This window comes from Saimiri boliviensis, chromosome 1 (genome assembly GCF_048565385.1).
Source record: "Saimiri boliviensis isolate mSaiBol1 chromosome 1, mSaiBol1.pri, whole genome shotgun sequence".
Classification (NCBI taxonomy): domain Eukaryota; kingdom Metazoa; phylum Chordata; class Mammalia; order Primates; family Cebidae; genus Saimiri; species Saimiri boliviensis.
In genome coordinates this window covers 159,844,018-159,864,584 of record NC_133449.1, presented here as the reverse complement: position 1 = coordinate 159,864,584, position 20,567 = coordinate 159,844,018, and the positions used below count along the sequence as shown (strand labels likewise).

At 50.9% G+C, this 20,567-nt stretch overlaps 1 protein-coding gene across 20 annotated transcripts in view; it reads left to right on the top strand.

Moving 5' to 3' along the window:
- Positions 1 to 2,015: 2,015 nt before the first annotated feature.
- Positions 2,016 to 20,567, top strand: part of TCOF1 (treacle ribosome biogenesis factor 1) — a 43,281-nt gene continuing 24,729 nt past the window's right edge. For 14 of the 20 annotated variants that reach the window (XM_010344563.2, XM_010344562.2, XM_010344559.2 and 11 more), the window contains exons 1-14: positions 2,016 to 2,216; positions 5,386 to 5,441; positions 8,665 to 8,804; positions 12,083 to 12,156; positions 13,093 to 13,279; positions 13,882 to 13,955; positions 15,552 to 15,779; positions 17,669 to 17,881; positions 18,095 to 18,283; positions 18,429 to 18,668; positions 18,851 to 19,039; positions 19,485 to 19,682; positions 19,874 to 20,119; positions 20,211 to 20,408. In XM_010344563.2, the coding sequence (XP_010342865.1) occupies positions 2,109 to 2,216; positions 5,386 to 5,441; positions 8,665 to 8,804; positions 12,083 to 12,156; positions 13,093 to 13,279; positions 13,882 to 13,955; positions 15,552 to 15,779; positions 17,669 to 17,881; positions 18,095 to 18,283; positions 18,429 to 18,668; positions 18,851 to 19,039; positions 19,485 to 19,682; positions 19,874 to 20,119; positions 20,211 to 20,408 (2,340 nt within the window). In that variant the 5' untranslated portion in view covers positions 2,016 to 2,108. The remainder of the gene's footprint in view (positions 2,217 to 5,385; positions 5,442 to 8,664; positions 8,805 to 12,082; positions 12,157 to 13,092; positions 13,280 to 13,881; positions 13,956 to 15,551; positions 15,780 to 17,668; positions 17,882 to 18,094; positions 18,284 to 18,428; positions 18,669 to 18,850; positions 19,040 to 19,484; positions 19,683 to 19,873; positions 20,120 to 20,210; positions 20,409 to 20,567) is intronic. The other 6 variants (XM_074379288.1, XM_074379280.1, XM_074379283.1 and 3 more) reach the window with 3 other exon arrangements.

The following is a 20,567-nucleotide window of genomic DNA, read 5'->3' as shown; positions in this document are numbered from 1 at the left end:
TCCTCCTTCCTGTTAAATGCTTTCACAATAATAGCACACACACACACACGCACACAGAGTGCTATTGTTCAGAGCTCTTCTAAGCATTTCTGCTGAGAATTCATTTACTCCTTATGACAACACCATGAGATAGAAATTATAATTATCTCCATCATATGGATAAAGAAACTGAGTCACAGAGAAGTTATGTAACTTGTCCAAGATCACCTAGTGTGTGAGGCAAAGCCAGAATTTGAACCCAGGCAGTGTGACTCCGGTGCAGCTTTTAAACATTATATTATTCCATAACAAAACACTATTATTTTCCTTCCTTCACTTACTCGCTGTTCGGAACACTGTATTGTATGACTATTAGTTTAGCGTGTGTCTTCTCCATTAGACTGCAAGCTCTACAGGAGTAGAGATTGTTCCATCCCCAATAGTAGGTGCTCAATAAATATTTGCTCAAGAAAATAGAAAATGTGAATGTGTATAGGCAGATAACATTTTCCATCCAAGTTTAGGACAAAGATAAGCACATACCTGGACCTTCTAGGGTTAGGAACTCCCGCTCCAGAAAGAAACATACTGCCATCAGATTCTCAATGGGGCCATGAAATTAAGAACAGCTGACTCTCATATTCTTCAGCCTACCTCATCTTTTCCCTGCCACCCACCTTCCCCCAACAACTATAACAGCCTCACATTTAGTATTAATAGTATGTGCTTTGATCTTAGCAATATATATGTGTGTATATATATATATATATATATATATATATTTTTTTTTTTTTTTTTTTTTTTTTTTTTTTGAGATGGAGTCTTGCTCTGTCGCCCAGGCTGGAGTGCACTGGTGCAATCTCGGCTCACTGTGACCTCCACCTCCCGGGTTCAAGTGATTCTCCTGCCTCAGCTTCTTGAGTAGCTGTGATTACAGGCGTGCACTACCACACCCAGCTAATTTTTTTGTATTTTTAGTAGAGAATGAGTTTCACCTTGTTGATCAGGCTGGTTTAGAACTCCTGACCTCGTGACCCACCCACCTCGGCCTTTGGGACAAAGGCTGGGATTACAGGCGTGAGCCACCGCTCCCGGCTTAACAATTTTTAAAAACACAAAACAAGGTCAACCTTTGAAAAGCCAGTCAGACTAACGCCCCCAGAGCAAAGTCCCAAACTCTGCTGGGGGTGGGGGTGTTGTAGGCCTTGTCTACTTCTTCATCCTTATGGGCTCTCATTTGTTTTCTCTACCCCACCCCACCCTACCTCGATAGCCCAGCAACACAGACTGGGTTCTGGGTTTGGGGTTCCTGGGCAATAGCAGGGTGTTTTCTCATGCCTAGACTCATGCAGTGCCCTCTGCCAGTCGTTTCCTTTGCACCCAGCAGTTTCTGCTCTGTCTTTATGCCTCAGCTTAGATATCTCTTTGGGGTTAGGTGCCCCTCCTTGGGGTGCCCATAGGCTGCATCTGTCCCTGACAAGGCACACCAGATAGTGAACTATAGCTGCTTAGTTACAGACAGTCCTCTCTGTGAGCCTTGAGGGCATCTGCCATGTATTGTGCATCGTTTGAATCCCCCTAGCCTAGCCGGGTGCTAGCCCAAGTTACCGGGCTTACTACAGATTTGTTCAATTAGTCAATGAATGAATAAACTGACAACTAGCGTCTGGTTCATGGGTACCAAAAAATGTGTTAAATGGATAAATGAGAGAGTAATGGCAGTTCGAAGTTCATGTCTAGAGAAAGATCCAGATTAGGGCGTTCAGAGATGAATAAAACGCAGCCTTCAGAGAATTGGAACAAGGAAGATAAATCTCTTCAAGGAGCCAGCCGGAAGGATTAAAAGAGTCATCATCCATAACCCGGCCGGCTCCGGGGTCGGGTCCCTCTCTAGCCCCGCCCACTCAGCGCCAATGGGTGGTCATGTTGCACGCTAAACCCCGCCCCTTTCGCGTTGAGGGGCGGGGCCGGCCACTCCAGGAGAGGGGACTACGTTTCCCGACGTGCCGCGCGGCCGGGGCGAACAAGGAGCCGGAAGTGGGGCGCGCGAGGTCTAAGGGCGCGAGGGAAGTGGCGGGCGGGGACTAAAGAGGGGCGTGCAGGTAGCCGGCAGGCCGGGGGTCGCGGGCATGGCCGAGGCCAGGAAGCGGCGGGAGCTACTTCCCCTTATCTACCACCATCTGCTGCGGGCCGGCTATGTGCGCGCGGCGCGAGAAGTGAAGGAGCAGAGCGGCCAGGTAAGCGTTCGTGGGCCGTGTGCGAGGGCCGCGTGTAGGATGTGGAGATCAGCGGCCCGCGCCCCGCCCTCAGGCGGCCCGGCGGGCACCCAGAGCCGGGTCCCGCCGTGCTCAGCGGCGCGGGCCACGGGTACCGGAGGAGCCGCAACCTCTGCCTCGCCACTGCGACTTCACTTCCCCTGGGCCTCACTTTCCTCATCTGTGCAGTGGGCGGGCCGGAACATGTGCTCGCAGGGGCCGCACTTTGTAATTCCCGCGTCCCTTACCTCCACGCCCTTTCTGGTAGCGGCTGTTTTAAGTTTCCTGAGTCTATCGCCACGTGGCTACGCTCAGCACGGCCCCCCTGGGGCGAGGAGGTTGCCGCGAGGTGGATTGCGACCAGCCCCTTGGGGGCGCGCCTCGAGAAGGTATCCCACAGCCCCTTAGTTGAGCTGGAACTCAGGCCCTTAGCGATTGTCTGTACTGAGACGGACAGCTTTGGGACTCGAACTCGTGGTACAGTCATTTCTTACTTGATTGATTGATTCAGCTGTTAGTCAAGTACTCAGGGTGCTTCCTGGGAGATGCTGAGCACCGCCTTCCAGCCCTCCTGGAGCTTACACTCTAGTAGGGTAGAAAAATCAAAGAAACACAAGTGACTATATGCTTAGCACTACATTAAGTGTTAAGAATGAGAGGGATGGGCTGTGCACGGTGGCTCACGCCTGTAATCCCAGCACTTAGGGAGACCGAGGCAGGCGGATCACCTGAGATCAGAAGTTTGAGACCAGCCTGGCCAACAAGGTGAAACACTGTCTCTACTAAAAATACTAAAATTAGCTAGACTTAGTGGCTCAGGCACAAGAATTGCTTGAACCCAGGAGGCAGAGGTTGCAATGAGCCGAGATCGTGCCACTGCACTCCTGGGCGATAGAGTGAGACTCCGTCTCAAAAAAAAAAAAAAAAAAAAAAAAAAAAGATGAGACGGGTGGCAGAATGCCCTGGTCAGGACTGCCTTTCAAAGCAAGTAAGTGGCAGTTGATCTGAGAACTGAAGGAAGGGAGGTGAATATTCCAGGCTGAGGTGTAAATGCCCTGTGGAGGGAGGGAACTTGTGTACATACTGGCCTCGAGAAAGTCCACTCTCTTGAGCCTGGGAGTTTGAGGATACAGTATGAGCAGTATAAGTCATGATTGTGCCACTGCACTCCAGCCTGGGCAACAGCAAGACCCTGTCTCAAAAATAATTTTTTTCGAGTCCATAGCAGGCCAGGTGCTGTGGCTCATGCCTGTAATCCCAACACTTTGGGAGGCTGAGATAGACGGATCATTTGAGGCCAGGAGTTTGAGACCAGCCTGACCAACATGGTGAAACCCATCTTTACTAAAAATACAAAATTTAGCAGGGTGTGGTGGTGCGCACCTGTAGTCCCAGTTACTTGGGAGGCTGAGGCAGGAGACTCACTTGAACCCAGGAGGTGGAGGTTGCAGTGAGCTGAAATTGAGCCACTGCACTCCAGCCTGGGCAACAGAACGAGACTCCATCTCAAAAAAAAAAAAAAAAAAAAAGTCCATAGTGGCTGAAGTGTGGAGTACAAGGGCCAGATGCCCCTGGAGAGATGGAGGCAGGGGGCTGGCTGGAGTGGTCTGGTGGGCAGATTGATCTTCCTTGGAAGAGCAGTGGTAAACCAATGGAGAGTTTTGAGCTGATGAGATGGTATCCTGAGTAGTCAAATCACTTTACCTTGTAGTTTAGGCTCTGTTCCTAATGCTTGCTATTAGAACCTCCTGGAGGGAGTACAGGGTGAGGGATGCTAAGGCGTTTTCTATGCTTTTCCCAGTTAGCTCTGAACCTCATTTGCTCTTTGCACTATGGTTATACCACTTCACGGATAAGGGGAAAAAGAGATAGTACTAGTCTTCACTGGAGCAAAGATATCCTGCCCTCATGGAGCACACATTCTAGTAGGAGCAGACAGGTGACAAATAGAAAAAGTTTAATAAGTTAATGATATAGTATATATAGTGATGGTTGGTGCTCGCTATAAAAATAAGGCAGGCAAGGGATATAAAGGATGTCAGAGTTCAATTATAAGTAAGGTAGTCAGGGAAGCCTTGTTGAGAAGATGTCATTTGGACAGAGACCTGAAGGAAAGGAGGGGGTGAGTACTTGGAGTCAGTCAGAGGATTAGTTAACAGAGGAGCTCTGCCTCACTCCACGTGCTGCTCCCTCTTGGCTACTCTGCCCAGCTTCCAGACACTCTCCACCTGTGCCCCACATTGCCTGGCCTTTTTGGAGTACTTGATATCCTGGCTTCTTGACATTTACAGAGACAGTGGGCTCTCTAGCCTCTGCCCCAAAGTCCTGGATTCCACCTGGTTCCCTCTGCTTCCTCCAAGGGACTGGTACGTTTTGGGCCCAGTCTTTTTCCAGCAGACTAGTGGACTGTGATCATGCCACCTGGATGCCTCAGGTATCTGGGCTATGGTTCATGCTTTGGAAAGATTGGCTGGCCAAGTCTTTGAAAGCCTTTTTAAAGGTCAAGGGTGGGAAAAACCCTGTCTCGTGGCCTCTGGGCACTGATAGTGCCAGAGAGGCTGGGGGCTGAATAAATGCTAGCTTGGAACATTCCAACTCTAGCCTCTCAAAGGGGCCTCTCACCATGTTGTCCTAAAAAGTTTTAGCTGGAATTGCTTGTCCTTTTCTCTGGAAGGATTTGGACGAAACTGGCAGTGCCAAGCAGATATACTTCCCAGGGCAAAAAGACCTTCTTCTTTTTTTTTTTTTTTTTTTTAAAGAAAGGGTCTTGCTCTGTCGCCCAGGCTTGAGTGCAGTGGCGCAAGCATGGCTTAATGCAGTCTCGATATCCTGGGCTCAAGTGATCCTCCCACCTCAGCCTCCTGAGTAGCTGGGACCACCAGTGCATGCCACCATTCCCAGCTAATTTTTTTTAACATGAGACAGTCTCGTTATGTTGCCCAGACTGGTCTTGAACTCCTGGGCTCAAGTGATCTTCCTGCCTCATCCTCCCAAAGTGCTAGGATTACAGGTATAAGCCACCATGCCCAGCCGAAAAGACCCTCTTCTGAACCACCTATCTGTGCAAGTCATGAGGTTGGGGAGAGCTGGGCCAAGGAGGACCCGTACTGTGCTGGGGGTTAATTGTGGCTTTCTCTTTACCTCTCTGCAGAAGTGTTTCCTGGCTCAGCCCGTAACCCTTCTGGACATCTATACACACTGGCAACAGTAAGTGGTGGGGCCGACAGGGTGGCGTAGGGACACCCAAGCAAATCTGTGGAATAAGCTGGGATACCTGTCTGGTCTAAGATCTGTCCCCAAAGCTCACCGTGGACACCATTGTTGCCTCCAGAAAGCCAGTCACAGCACATGGATGGGGATATCTGGTAGTGAGAGGGGACATTGAGAGCTGTGATATTTTAAGAACAAGAGCTTCTAACCAGCTTGTTTATTCAGTTGATCAGCATTTATTGATTACCGCCTGAAAGCCAAGTCCTGTTCTTACTTAGTATGCATATATTGTCACAAGTGAGACAGACATGGTTCCTTCTTTCCTGTAGCTGACGTTGTAGTCAAGAAGGTAGGCATGAGCCAAAGAAGGAAACAAATAAATGTAAAATTACAGTAGTTGTAAGGATTACAAGAGAGAAGAACCTGTTGCCACAGCCACATAAATGGGTAAGCCTGGCTTCATTTGGAGGTCCACGGGAAGCTTCCCTGAGATGATCTTTGACTTGAGAGCTGCAGGAATTGGGAGAGTGAGCTATGCCGTAGGTACTATGCAGTAGGTACTTGCCAGCGGAAATTGCTAATGCTGAGTCCTGTGGCTGGTGGACAGTACAGGTGAGGCTAGATTATCGCATGGATAGCCATGTGAGGCCTGGTTATCCATGGTGAGGAATTTTGTCTTTACCCAAGAGCAGCTGGGGCCATGGCAGGGTGAGAAAGTCAGGTGACTGCTCTGCACTATGGTGAGACTAGTCGGACACCGTCATCCAGGCAAGAACTGATGGGGCTTGAGACAGGGGTAACAGGGTAGACAGTGGATTCCAAGAGTCACAGGGATGAAACCAGGGCCCATGGATGGATGGGAGAGGAAGTATCTGATTGACTTCATGTCTGGCTTATGTACCCATGCATAGAGCTTGAAGGGAAACCAGTTTGGGGGGAAAAATTTCAATGACATGTTGAGTGTGAGATGCCTTTTAAACATGTAAAACTTAAGTTCTCTTCAAGGATGGGGGACTCATCCAAGGATGTGTCAACAGAGGAATGGCTCAAAAATGGACAGAGTAATTGTGTTCTCTTCGGGCACTGGCCTGACCGCAGCTGAATAAGGGAGTGAAGGATGTGAAGATATATCCCATGAGGAATGGCACAGAGTATAGAATTGCCTTAGATGAAAAGGAGGCAGGTGAGGGATGTGAGGGACCGCTGCACACCTTTGAGGACCAAGAATAGTGCATTCTCTGAGGCCCTGGAGATAGAAGTGGGCCCCAAATGGACCTGCTTTAGGAAGACAGGTTTCAGCTTCTGAATATAAGGACTTGATCATCAGAGCTGTCTAAAAATGAGGTAGGCTACAGTGGAGGTGGTGAGCTCCCTGCCATTAGAGGTGTGTAAACAAAGGCAGGAATGGTGTGGAAGGGATTACAGCCTCTAGTAGAGAGCTAAGATCATTGAAAACCCTTCCAGCCCTCAGTTCTTGGCTGTCTTCTGCTGCTGAGGAGGGCTTAGAGCACAGGGCCTCTCTGACTTGCCCAGGTGTGTGGGCGTTACTCATAGTACTTCCCTTCCCCAAAAAACTGCTTCAGTGAGCTGTTCTGTACACCCTTCCCCGCCACTGGCCCCTTCTATGGGTGAGGGGTGCTGAGTGGGACAAGGACCTCACACCCACCACAAAAAACTGGATGTGGCCGGGCGCGGTGGTTCAAGCCTGTAATCCCAGCACTTTGGGAGGCCGAGGCGGGTGGATCACGAGGTCAAGAGATCAAGACCATCCTGGTCAACATGGTGAAACCCTGTCTCTACTAAAAATATAAAAAATTAGCTGGGCATGGTGGCACGTGCCTGTAATCCCAGCTACTCAGGAGGCTGAGGCAGGAGAATTGCCTGAACCTAGGAGGCGGAGGTTGCGGTGAGCCGAGATCGGGCCATTGCACTCCAGCCTGGGTAACAAGAGCGAAACTCCGTCTCAAAAACAAAAAAAAAAAAACAAAAAAAAACTGGATGTACAGAACAGCTCACTGAAGCAGCCTAGCCGCGCAACTCCTGGCAGAGTTCAAATCCAGCAACTAGCTGTATAGCCTTGAGTGGGTTTCTTGGCCTCTGTGAGTCTGTGTCTTCATCTATAAAATGGAAATAATGATAGCAATGATCTCATTGCATTATGAGGGTTAGACACAGTGGTCTATATAAAGTACTAAAACTACTGATTGGAGACTTTCCCTCCTGCCTCAGTATTTATTGAGCACCTGCTACAACCTAGGCAATATTCTTGGTGTAGCTGGGAACAAACCAGAGAAAAATTCCATGCTCAACATTTTTCTTGGGGGAAAAGAGGCAGAATAAATTGATACATGTTAAAACGAAACCTGTTTTTAACATGTGAATCCTGACAAGTGGCTTTCCTGGGAACAAGGAACCCAAGCAGCATATCCCAAGCTATGACAGAACAGTGTCCATTGCAGCTGGGAAACCTGAGGCCTAGACAGTGACTCCCTGGGATGGGGGTCAATGGGGGTGACACTTGCAAGTCCAGGGGCTCAGCCATCTAGGTGCGTATCCTACCCATGCCCAGACTTTCTTTGCCCTGAGCAAGTCACTTAGTTGTGTAGTTTTTGAGACCTTTGCTAGACACTGAGGATGCTGTAGTGAGCTGTCATTTGCCCCCGTCCCTGGGTCTTTCTGTGTAGGAGAGGAGTCTAGGAAGTAAGTAAAATAATAGGAGATAGAGAAAAGCTCTGAAGAAAACGAAACAGGATGACAGGGCAGAGCGTGCCTTGGCGGGGGGCGGGGGCGGGGGAGGCAGTCATCGAGGACCTCTCTGGGGAGGTTACATTGAAGTTGAGACATGAAGGACAAGGATGTGGGCAGTCTTCCCAGAAGGCACAGCACACACAGCACGTTCTGCAGGAGGAAGCGCCTGGGTGGTTCTGTGAGGTGCCTGCATGGGTCAGTTCCTATCACAGAGACTGGTAGCTGCTGCAGCTGTTGTATAACATTATCCAGCATTCCTGATTATTTTAAAGACTAATCAAGAATTGTAAAAGCACTTTGTGAATTGAGTGAAAATGCGGAGTACAAAATTGTCTATACGGTGTTTTCACCAGTTTACATTCCATGCACGTTGCCATTAAGAGCTAGAAGGATGCGGGAAGGTCTGTGTAGTCAAATCTTGTGGAGCTATTCTGTCTCCCAGTTGGTATAGACAGTCAACCTTGCCCTGCAGAACCTCAGAGCTTGGCCGGAAGCGGAAGGCAGAGGAAGATGCGGCACTACAAGCTAAGAAGACCCGTGTGTCGGACCCCATTAGCACCTCAGAGAGCTCGGAAGAGGAAGAGGAGGCAGAAGCTGAAACCACCAAAGCCAGTAAGAGCCTTGCAGCTTTGGGAACAGGCTATGGAATATTGATTGTTCTAGGGTAGAATCTACCTCCAGCTTCTTCTCTTATCACTAGAAGACCTAAAAGATCTTGGGAAGAAGGTTGGGAGGGCACCATGTGTCTATTACAGTATTTATTTCAGCCCTTCCTCTGTGCCAGGCATTGTATCTCCAGGCTCTAGGGATGCAAGGCCGAACCAAAACAACCAGATGGCCCCTTCAGTTTCATTTGGTGTACATACAGTGGGGCCCGGGAGCTGCCCTGTTACAGGCTCCCAGGTGATTCTTACTAGCTGGAAAGAAGACACATGTTCAGAAGTAGTGCTGTAGGGGTTTCAGAAGGCAGCTAGTGGACACCTTTTCTGTGTGGCCTGTGGGATGCTTCAGGAATTGCTGATCTTGGTGTTCTTTTCGGATTGTACCCATTAGTACTGGAAGGCTGTACTGGGCACTGGTTTTACACCATTTGCAGGAGTAACTCAGTCAAAGCTTTACAGCCCCTTCTTCCCCCCAGTTCCCAGGGCTCCTTGTGCTTTCCCCAACAGCAGCCATAACTCTACAGAGGAATTGCTGTGTCTCCTGTGCATTGTATTATCTTTTTTTGCTTACGTTGAAGACAAATCTCTTAATATTTATTTTTTATTTTTCAAGATGAGGTCTCGTCATGTTGCTCAGACTGGTCTTCATTTCCTGAGCTCAAGCAGTCCTCCTGCCTTAGCCTCTTGAGTAGCTGGAATTACATGCACATACCACCATACCCAGCTTCCTAAGCCGACTTGTAAAGATGTTTGAGATCATACTGGATATATATTTTATTATTATTTTTTTGAGATGGAGTTTTACTTTTGTCACCCAGACTGGCGTGCAGTGGCACGATGTTAACTCAGAGCAACCTCCACCTCCTAGGTTCAAGTGATTCTCCTGCCTCAGCCTCCCGAGTAGCTGGGACTACAGGCATGTACCACTATGTCTGGCTAATTTTGTGGGTTTTTGTTTTTTTTTTTTTTGTTTTTTTTAAAGAAGAGATGGGGTTTCATGATGTTGGCAAACTCCTGACCTCAGGTGATCCACCCACGTTGGCCTCCCAAAGTGCTGGGAGGCGTGAGCCACCACGCCCTGGATATATATATATATATATATATATATATATATAGCTTAATTTTATATTATAAATGCAAAACGAGTTTACTTTGAGCTGTTCAAGAGCATATATAAGAAAAATGAACGTTTTCTTGTTCTCCTACCCTGCTCCCATCATTCCTAAGTGCATCTCCTGGTAGGTAGCCTTTAAAACTTCCTCCTTTGCCTCTGTGGTCATTCAGACATGTATTCATACATGCATATATACAGACCTGCATGCTGCTTGAAACAGAAATGGTAAAACATCGTACTGATTGGCTATTTGGTATTAATCAATTTTATAAGCTGTGATAATGGAACTGTAATTACACTTTTTTTTGTTTGGGGCTTTTTTCTTTCTTTCTTTTTTTGAGATAAGGTCTTGCTGTGTTGCCTAGGCTGACCTTGAACTCCTGCCCTCAAGTGGTCCTCCTGCCTCAGCCTCCTGAGTACGTAATTTTATATATATATGTTATATATATATTTTTTATATATATTTTATATATATATTTTTTAGACGGAGTCTCACACTGTCACCCAGGCTATAGCAGTGGCGCAATCTTGGCTCATTGCAATATCTGCCTCCTGGGTTCAAGCAATTCTCCTGCCTCAGCCTCCCGAGTAGCTAGGACTACAGGCGTGCACCACCATGCCCAACTAATTTTTTTGTATTTTTAGTAGAGCCTGGGTTTCACCATTTGGCCAGGATGGTCTCAATCTCCTCACCTCATGATCAACCCGCCTTGGCCTCCCAAAGTGCTGGAATTACAGGTGTGAGCCCAGCGCACCTGGCCGTAATTATATTTTTTAGAAAGTCCCCATTGGGGTGGGCCTGGTGGCTCAACCCTGTAATCTCAGCACTTTGGGAGGCCAAGGTGGAAGGATCACTTGAGCCCAGGAGTTAGAGACCAGCCTGGGCAACATAGCAAAACCCTGTCTCTACAAAAAAAATTAAAGATTAGCCAGGCATGGCGGCATGCACCTGTAGTTTCAGCTGCGTGGGAGGCCTGAGGTAGGAGGATTACTTGAGGCAAGGAAGTCAAGGCTGCAGTGAGCCATGACCATGCCACTGCACTCCAGCCTGGGCGACAGACCAAGAGTGTCTCAAAAAAAAAGAAGAGTCCTCATTGGCATCTTAGGCAAAATGGTGAGACTTCGTCTCTGTGAAAAATAAGAAAATTAGCTGGCATGGGGGCATGCAGTGGTAGTCCCAGCTATTTGAGAGGCTGAGGTAGGAGGAGCATGTGAGCCCAGGCATTGGAGGTTGCAGTGAGCTATGAATGTGCCACTGTACTCCAGCCTGGGCAGCAGAGCAAGACCCTGTCTCAAAAAGGAGAAAAAAAAAAAAAAGAGTCCTCATTGAGAGAAACATGCTGAAGTATTTGGGCAACATGATAGGATATCAGGCATTTTCTTCAAAATAATGCTTTGGGGAAGGATGGATTAGATAATAGAAGAGATGAGAAGTTGCTAATGGTTGGAGCTGCCTGGTTCTTCCTGTCTACTTATGAATGTTTTTAAAATTTTCCATAATTATAAAAAGAGAGAGATGGAGTGAAGTGCCAGGAAAAGAATTAGATCATGCTATTCATCTCAGCAACATCCTCCTTAACAATAAGAAATCTAAGATTTAAGGAGATAATACCCTGGTATAAAAGCACTGAGAATCAGTGAATGTCAATATGTAACAAGGCCCAGGTGGCATGGTTCAGTTACCTCTCCACTAAGAAGCCATTTGAATTCCAGGCAACTTTCTCTGTGGACCTGGGGCTGGCTGCCTTCCTGAGCAGCTTTCAGGGCTACAGTGTGGTAGTCTGTGTGAATGGTACCCACTGCAGTGTGCAGTGTCTTCTAGTCAGTCCTTTTCCTTCCAGGGGTCTCAACATCTCATGCTGCAGGGGAGTTGGGAATCCATCAGGGATGCAGACACGTAGCTTCATGTTACCATCCTCTTCTCTCTTGCTCCTGGTAGACCTGGCTGATGCATCACAGCGCTCATTCCCACAAGTCTGGGCTTAGCGTCAGATCCTCATGCCAGCACCAGGCAGCCAATACCAATTGAATTGTTAGGTGAGATGAAACCTGTTTGCCATTCAGAGATGAGAAAAGCTCATCTGGCTCCTTTAGCAGATATTTGTTTCTTGCAGCCCCAAGACCACCATCTACCAACTCCTCAGTCATGGGGGCGGACTTGACATCAAGCATGAAAGAGAAAGCCAAGGTGAGTGGGACTGCCTTTTAAGCTGTTGCCTATGGGATTTAAAGTGCCTGGTAGGGGATAGTCTCCTGTGTCAGAGAAGGACAGGGCTTGAGTAATTGCCCTACCTGGATTCAGATCTCAACCTGTGTCCCCAGTTGTGGGATCTTAGTGAGTCCCTTCACCTCTCTGGGCCTCAGTTTACTTTTCTATAAGATGAGGCTGATGCCTGCTGCCGTGGGCCGCTGAGCACATTCTACATCTAGGATAGGCAATTTCTTTCCTCTTTCAACCCTGGATTCACCTTTCACTCAACAGAGCTTGACTAATAGCTGTTACTTTCCAGGCACTGTGCTAGGTGTGGAGGCACTGTAGTGCTCAAGACACCTGTGATTCTGAAACTCTAAAAGCATTTTCCAAACTAGAAACTGCACAGAAAACAGGATGCCATTTTCTAATAATCCAGAAAGCAGAGTTAGAGACATACATGTATAAAGAATTGTGCCTCTGCAATTGCCTGGAGCATTAGCAACAGGATCGCAAAGTAATATGAAATAATGGTAAGATCAACAAACTGCTACTCAACAGTTAGTAAATAACTACCATGTCCCAAGAACTGTGATTCTGTTCTCTCAACACCTCTGGCGAGAGGAGGTACTGTTCTTAGCCTCACTTTATTTATTTATTTATTTTTATTTTTATTTTTTTAAGACAGGGTTTTACCATGTTGGTCAGGCTGGTCTTGAACTCCCGACCTCAGGTGATCCGCCCGCCTTGGCCTCCAAAGTGCTTGGATTACACGTGTGAGCCTCACTTTAAAGATGAGGAAACAGATTTAAGGGGTAGTTTACCCAAACTCATATAGCTAGGAAGTGGTAGGATAGGGCTCAGATGGAAGTGGCCTGTGCTCTTCGTTCACCATGCCATACCAGTTGTGTCTGCCACTCTTGTTCTCTGTAGGCAGAGACAGAGAAAGCCAGCAAGACTGGGAACTCCATGCCACACCCTGCCACTGGGAAGATGGTGGCCCACCTTCTCTCTGGGAAGTCTCCCAGGAAGTCAGTAGAGCCCTCAGCAAATACTAAGTTGGTCTCTGAAACCAAGGAAGAGGTCAGCATCCCGGCTTTTGGAGCTGCTGCCAAGCCTGGTAAGAAGCCCCCACCTCTAGGAACCAAGTCCCCAGAGCTTGGGCTGGTAAGGCAGGCCTAGGCATCGCTTTGTTGAGTTCTGGGACATTTCTGGAATTCAAAGGTTTGTCTCCATGACAGCCAGGTTCATTTTCCCTTGCCCTAGATGAGGGAGGGTCAGCTAAGGGACCTGCCCTCAGGCTGAACAGCCCACCTAGTGGTTGAAGCATTTTCTGCTTTATGACTCCCTGGTGAGTTACAGGGGCCATTGGCAACTCAGAGACTAAACTGAAAGGCCTGGGTTTGCTTCCATTTCCTGTGTAGAGTAGACATCTCTCCAGCCTGCATCAGTGGTCATGATGGTGGATGGAGGACCCACAGACCGTCAGGTGCTGGTGTATGTTTGTTGGGTCCCCTCGCAGCCCTTTCCTGGGCTTCAGAGATGTGTGGGAACATAGGAATCATGATGGTACCCACTTCAGAAGGGGGCTTCACAGTGTATGTGAGGGGGGAGCGCTCAGTACCTGGCTTTGATGAGCAGCTGGTTTGCAGGGAGGGGCTGGGGAGGGGAAGGTGAGGCTGGAAAGGGAGTCCCTCAGTCCCCTCCATGTCCATCTCTCAGGGATGGTGTCAGCGGGCCAGGCCGACAGCTCCAGCGAGGACACCTCCAGCTCCAGCGATGAGACAGATGTGGAGGTAATTGCCACCCATCCCTAGAGGTTACCCTCTCCCAGACTCTAACCCTCCCAGGAACCTGGCTAGGGCTTCAGAGACCAGTGGGCCTAAATCAGTTCAGCAACTATGGCAGGGTGACCGGGAGCTGGAAAGGCTACGCAGGCGTCCCCAAACTGAGGCCCCCTGAGGCCATTTATCCGGCCCCCCGCCGCACTTCAGGAAGGGGCACCTCTTTCATGGGTGGTCAGTGAGAGGAGCACAGTATGTGGCGGCCCTCCAACGGTCTGAGGACAGTGAACTGGCCCCTTGTGTAAAAAGTTTGGGGACACCTGGGCTATAGCCAGGAGGGGCAGGGAGAGGAGCCTGGTGCTACTTGCTGCACTCTGAGTGTGAGAACAGCCCCAGGGGTGGGAGAGGGACACTCTCCTGCCTGTGAAACTAGACAAGGCCTCCTGGCAGAGGTGTCCTGGAGCAGGGCCTCAAAACACAGTGGGCTTTACTGGGAAGGAGTATGGAGGAGGTAGGGCATTCCAGACAGGAAGTGGGGCAAGAGCAGGGCCCGGGGCAACCGTGTGGCTATCATGTGGTATGGCTAGGGCTGCAGCTGCTGAGAGGGTTCTGGGCCTACTGGTGAATGCCAGGCCTAGACACTTGGCTACACTTGGGCAGGACTCTTGGGTCTGTGAACTTTGACCTGGAAAAATTCCCCCAGGTTACTTTTTATTGTGTACCAGGGTATCCACAGTTAGAAAGATGTTTTAGAGGGAGAACCAGCAAGAGTCAGGGATGAACTGTTCTGGGCCCAGGGAACTTTTTACTTTACTGTGCTGCCTGCCCAGTAACCCTGTGAAGGCTGAAGCTCATCCCATCTACTCCAGGCCTGGCCAAGGGCCTCCCTCCATCTTTCATCCTCACCTTTGGGCCCTAGATACCTTCAGCCATAAGGACACCCCTGGCCTTGCCAAAGGAAAGGAGACCACTCCCAGCCCTCCATAAACACGCAACCTCAATGGGCTGAAAGCTATGCAGAGCTCCAGTAGCAGATGCCCCAGAAACCCAGGGCCGCAAGGGGTCTGATGGATTTTGGAGATGGAAGTAGGGCACTGATTGCCTAGGAAATGTGTGAATTGTGGCAGTCTAGGAAAGATCTCACAGAATGAAGGAATTTGCCCAAGGTGTCCAGCAAGCCAGGGGCAGGGGTGGTGTTCACATCTTGAACTCCTGGCTCTCAGGATGGGTACTATAATCAGATACTTGAGTTTAAGGGCAGACAGGATGAGCTCTCCTGATTGAGAGAGGTGGCCCCTCTCTTAGGCTGAGACCTGTGTGTGCCAGCTGGGAGACATTCATAATGGTTTCGAGATCTGTCCCAAAGTCAGACAGTCCGGGGTTCCAGTGGGTGCTCTGCCCCTTCATACTGATCATGAGTGATTTTACCTCTTTAAGCTTCTTGTACTTTTCTGGAAAATGGGTCTAAAGCTAATAACTGTCTCAGGGAGTTGCTTAAAAATCCTGTGACGTTAGGAAAGAGCTTTATCAACTGTTGAAGCACCTGATATAAAAGCTTAGGGGAAACAGTTATTCTATCATTCATTTTCTAATATCCTCCTCTTCCAGGGGAAACCCTCAGTAAAACCAGCCCAGGTCAAAGCCTCAGTTTCTACCAAGGAATCTCCAGCAAGAAAGGCAGTCCTAGCCCTTGGAAAGGTGGGGGATGTGACACCCCAAGTCAGAGAAGGGGCCTTGCCCCCATCCAGGAGGGCCAAGAAGCCGGAAGAGGAGTCAGAGAGTAGTGAGGAGGGGTCTGAAAGCGAGGAGGAGGCCCCTGCAAGGACACCAAGCCAGGTGAGCCCCAGAGGAGGGCTGCGTCTTGGAGGGTCCTGTGGGTCCCCCAGCAGCCTGAGTGCTCTCCCATGAGCACCTCTGCCACTGGAGTTGGGGAGAGGGAGGGTGGTCGTGTGAAGTTGAAGAGCAAGAACAGCCTGCTTCCTGCAGGGCAGTCCTGTACTCTACTTTGTCTGTGACCAACTTTGCCTCAGTTTCTCTGACTAGTAGATGGGCTGCTGTCCTTGTCCCAGCCAGTCCTGCTGTGAGGGACTTGAGAAGTTTTGATTGCCTGGTCCTCTGGCTTCTCAGGACAAATTAGACCCTGAGCATGCAAATACCACATTGGCTAAAGGGAATCCAGTTCCCTTCCTGTTCTGGGAGCTGTCCGTTGGGTAGTGGGCAGGGTTGCAGCCTCAAGGCTCTGGGTGTATCCCAAGGGCAAGTGAAAGCAATGGAAGTCAGAGCAGGAAGGAGGAAGAGTGAGGGTCACCTACCCAACCTCATGCCTGGAGCAGGACAAGGCGGAAGCATGCAGTAGATAAGTAGGTCCCTGTGTTAGCTGCTGGTAAATGGTAAAGAGGAAAACGGGCTGGGAGACATAGGAATGGCAACTTAAAACAGTGCTCAGGGCTGGCCTCGGGAGAAGGCGTCTCAGTGAAGACCCGAAGGAGGAAGCACTCTTAGGAAAGTCAATCCAGGCAGCAAGTGCCAAGGCCCTGAGGTGGCAGTAGGACTAGGAATTGGGACAAGTTGATGTTTCCACCCTATCTACAGGGAGCTTTGACTCCTCGGCTCAGTCAGCTTTGCAGTGCCTGGGGGCTACCAAGTGTTGCAAGGGTATCCATCTTTGAGAAGGAACACAAATGTGAATTCTTTTTTTGAGACAGAGTCTCACTCTCTTGCCCAAGCTAGAATGCAGTGGCGGCAATCATAGCTCACTGCAGCTTCTCTCCTGAGTGGCTGGGAATATAGGCACACACGTCCACACCCAACCCAACTTGTGTGTGTGTGTAGACAGGGTTTCACAGGCTGTGGGCTCAAGCAGTCCTCCCACCTTGGCCTCCCCAGGTACTGAGATTACAGGTATTAGCCACTGCACCTGGCCATAAATGTGAACTTTTATGTAAAATCCTTCTTCATGTTGGCTCAAAAATTTAAAAAAGAGCTAGCCAAGCAAGGCCTGTCTGGAGCAGCCTGCACTTTCTACATGGGAAGGTTCTTCGATCAGAGCTGCTGTTTTCTGGGGTTGTTGGCCCAGGGCTGAGCACCCAGGGCCTGCAGCCACCCTACCAAAGCCCAAAGGCAGTACAGAGCCCACAGAGGAAGGGGGGGCATGGGTGGAAACCTTGCCCCATGAGGCTGATGATGGGCTTTCCAGGGGTTCTGCTGCTGTCCACATGCATGAAGTCCAGCAAGGGCCTCCTCAGTCCCATCCCCATTTTCAGACAGCCTCTCCATTCCTCCCATGCTTCCCTAGGCCTTTGCACACCCCCTCCCCACAGCCCAGTTAGATGATGCTCCCGACAAGCCAGTGCGTATGCCTTCAGAGCTCTCTGGCCAGTGGGAACCCAGTAGGGGACAGGTTGTAACAAACCAATGTGCTGGGGCAGCCCAGGGGCATCAGGGAGAACCATGTTGAGGAAGTGTGTCTCTTAGGGAGCCAGAGGCTAAGGAGGCAGTGGCCAAGTGAAATGGAACAGGGGGCATGAAGGTTCCAGCGGTGAGAGAGTGTGGAGCTAATTAATTTTTGAGAAACCAGGAGGCCAGTGTGGCCGAAGTGTCAGTCAAGGTGGGAGTGGGGACAGAAACAGGAGGGTCTTAGGAGCCTTTAAGGTCTCTGGACTTTATCCTGAAGACATCACCAGAGAATTTTCACAAGCAAGGGAACAAACTTCTTTTTTCACTAGGTAAAGGCCTCTGAGAAAATCACCCAGGTCAGAACTGCCTCTGCCCTTCCCAAGGGGACCCCTGGGAAAGTGGCTGCCCCAGCACCCCCTGGGAAGGCAGGGCCTACAGCCCCCCAGGCCAAGGCAGGGAAGCCGGAGGAGGACTCAGAGAGCAGCAGCGAGGAGTCATCTGACAGTGAGGAGGAGACGTCAGCTGCCAAGGTCCTGCTGCAGGTGAGGAGGAGGGAGACCCCATGCCGCCAGGCCCCTCCCCAGAAGGCCTTCTCGGGACCTTTTCTCCCGTTCAGGCACGCCTCAGACTCCAGCCACGTACTCCCCTCACTGTGGCAACATGTGCCCTATCTCGTCTTCTGTACCTAGTGTCCTTCCTGTGTCTCCTCACACGTTTGTCCTCTGAGCTGTGTTCCCTTGTTTCTCCATGTGAAGGCCTCAGCAAAAACCCCTCAGGTCAAGGCTGCCTCAGCCCCTGCCAAGGAGTCCCCCAGGAAAGGAGCTGCTCCAGCGCCTCCTGGGAAGATGGGGCCTGCAGCTGCCAAGGCCCAGGCGGTGAAGCGGGAGGAGGACTCGGAGAGCAGCAGCGAGGAGTCAGACAGTGAAGAGGAGGCGCCTGCTCAGGTGAGGTGGGGGGAGGGATGGAGAGCAGCCACCTGCCTGGGCCCCAGCACCTGCATGAGTGTGGCCACCTTTGCTACATCCTGCTCCTGTCTCCCCACACATCCACCCTCCAGGCTCTCTCCCCTCATCCTGATTCTCCCTCCAGGCGAAGCCTTCAGGGAAGACCCCCCAGGTCAGAGCTGCCTTGGCCCCTGCCAAGGAGTCCCCCAGGAAAGGGGCTGCCCCGACGCCCCCTGGGAAGACAGGGCCTGCCCCAACACCTCCTCGGAAGACAGGGCCTGCAGCCGCCCAGGCCCAGGCGGCGAAGCGGGAGGAGGACTCTGGGAGCAGCAGTGAGGAGTCGGACAGTGACGAGGAGGCACCTGCAGCCATGAGCACAGCTCAGGTGAGGCTGGAAGCTGCCCTGCACGGCCTGTGCCCTTCGGAAAGGCCCCCTGAAGGCTTGCCTTTTCCTCTCTGAACCTAGAGCCTTGTGCAGCTGGCTTCATTTCCCCTCATCGCACCTGGGTCTTCACTCACTTTCTCCTTCTGGACTCCCTCCCTGATCTTGTCCTGTGTGCCTTCCAGGTGAAGCCCTTGGGGAAAAACCCCCAGGTGAGACCTGCCTCCACCGTGGGCACGGGGCCCTTGGGGAAAGGCGCCGGCCCAGTGCCACCTGGGAAGGTGGGGAAGAGGGAGGAGGACTCAGAGAGCAGCAGTGAGGAGTCATCAGACAGTGATGATGGAGAGGTGCCCAGAGCTGTGGCCCCAGCTCAGGTGAGGCCCCTTTCTGTAAGGCTCTTTTCTCCCCTCAGAGTGATGCCACCTGTGGGCCTCCCAGCCTCACACTTGGACTCTGCCATCTTGGTCTTTTTGAGACAAGAGTGTTGCTCTGTTGCCAGGCTGGAGAGCAGTGGCGCCATCTCGACTTACTGCAACCTCCGCCTCCCAGGTTCAAGCAGTTCTCCTGCCTCAGCCTCCCGAGAGTAGCTGGGACTACAGGCTCCCACCACCTAGCCCAGCTAATTTTTTTATTTTGTAGTAGAGACGGGGTTTCACCATGTTGGCCAGGATGGTCTCAATCTCTTGATATCATGATCGGCCCACCTCGCCTCCCAAAGTGCTAGGGTTACAGGCCTGAGCCACTGCACCCGACCCTTGGTCTCTTAATATCTGTACACACTCTGGGCTCCCCGTCCTGATCCTGTGTATCTCACTCCAGGAAAAGTCCTTGGGGAAAATCCTCCAGGCTAAACCTGCCTCAGGTCCTGCCAAGGGAAGGGGGGCTGCCCCAGTGCCCCCTCAGGAGGCAGGGCCTGTAGCCATCCAGGTCAAGGCTGAAAAGCCCACAGAAGACTCAGAGAGCAGCGAGGAGTCATCAGACAGTGAGAAGGCACCAGCAGCCGTGACTGCAGCTCAGGTGAGGCCTGGGGAAGAAGGCTGCCACATGGCCTGATCTGTCACACCATAATCAGCGCCACGGGAGCTGTGCTCCCTCAGGCAGAGCGTGGGTTCTGGCTGGTGGGGCAGAACAGCAGTGGGAATCCACCTGAGAGCCAACTGGAGACTGAGTTCAGGAACCTTCTCCAGCCTCTCTTTGTGTCCCCTCAGGCAAAACCAGCTCTGAAAGCTCCTCAGACCAAAACCTGCCCAAAGAAAACCAATACCACTGCATCTGCCAAGGCCGCCCCTGTGCAAGTGGGCGCCCGAGCCCCCGGGAAAGCAGGAACTGCGACTTCAGCAGGCTCATCCCCAGCTGTGGCCTGGGGTGCCCAGAGACCAGCAGAGGACTCTTCAAGCAGCGAGGAGTCAGATAGTGAGGAAGAGAAGACAGGTCCTACAGTAACCACGGGACAGGTGAGGCCGTGTTTTCTGGGCGGGCCTCAGGGCCACCCCTACATGGTCCTTTGGACTCCTGGAGACACCTCTCTTCCACTTGTCATCCCAGGCGAAGTCTGTGGGGAAAGGCCTCCAAGCGAAAGCTGCCTCATTGCCTGTCAAGGGGCTTTTGGGGCAAGGGACTACCCCAGTACTCCCTGGGAAGACGCAGCCTTCAGTCACCCAGGTGAAAGCTGAGATGCAAGAAGACTCTGAGAGCAGTGAGGAGGAATCAGACAGTGAGGAGGCAGACGGGACTCCTGCACAGGTGAGGCCTAGAAGGAGCAGGCCTATCCCACCCACACCTGTTCTGAGCCAGGGCTGAGGACGGGCTTGTCTGGGGCTGGTCTTGCCCCAGCGTGTGCAGAAGCCTCGTGTAACCTCAACGCAGCCTCCGTCCCTACCTTTCATTTCATGTGGCCTCTTG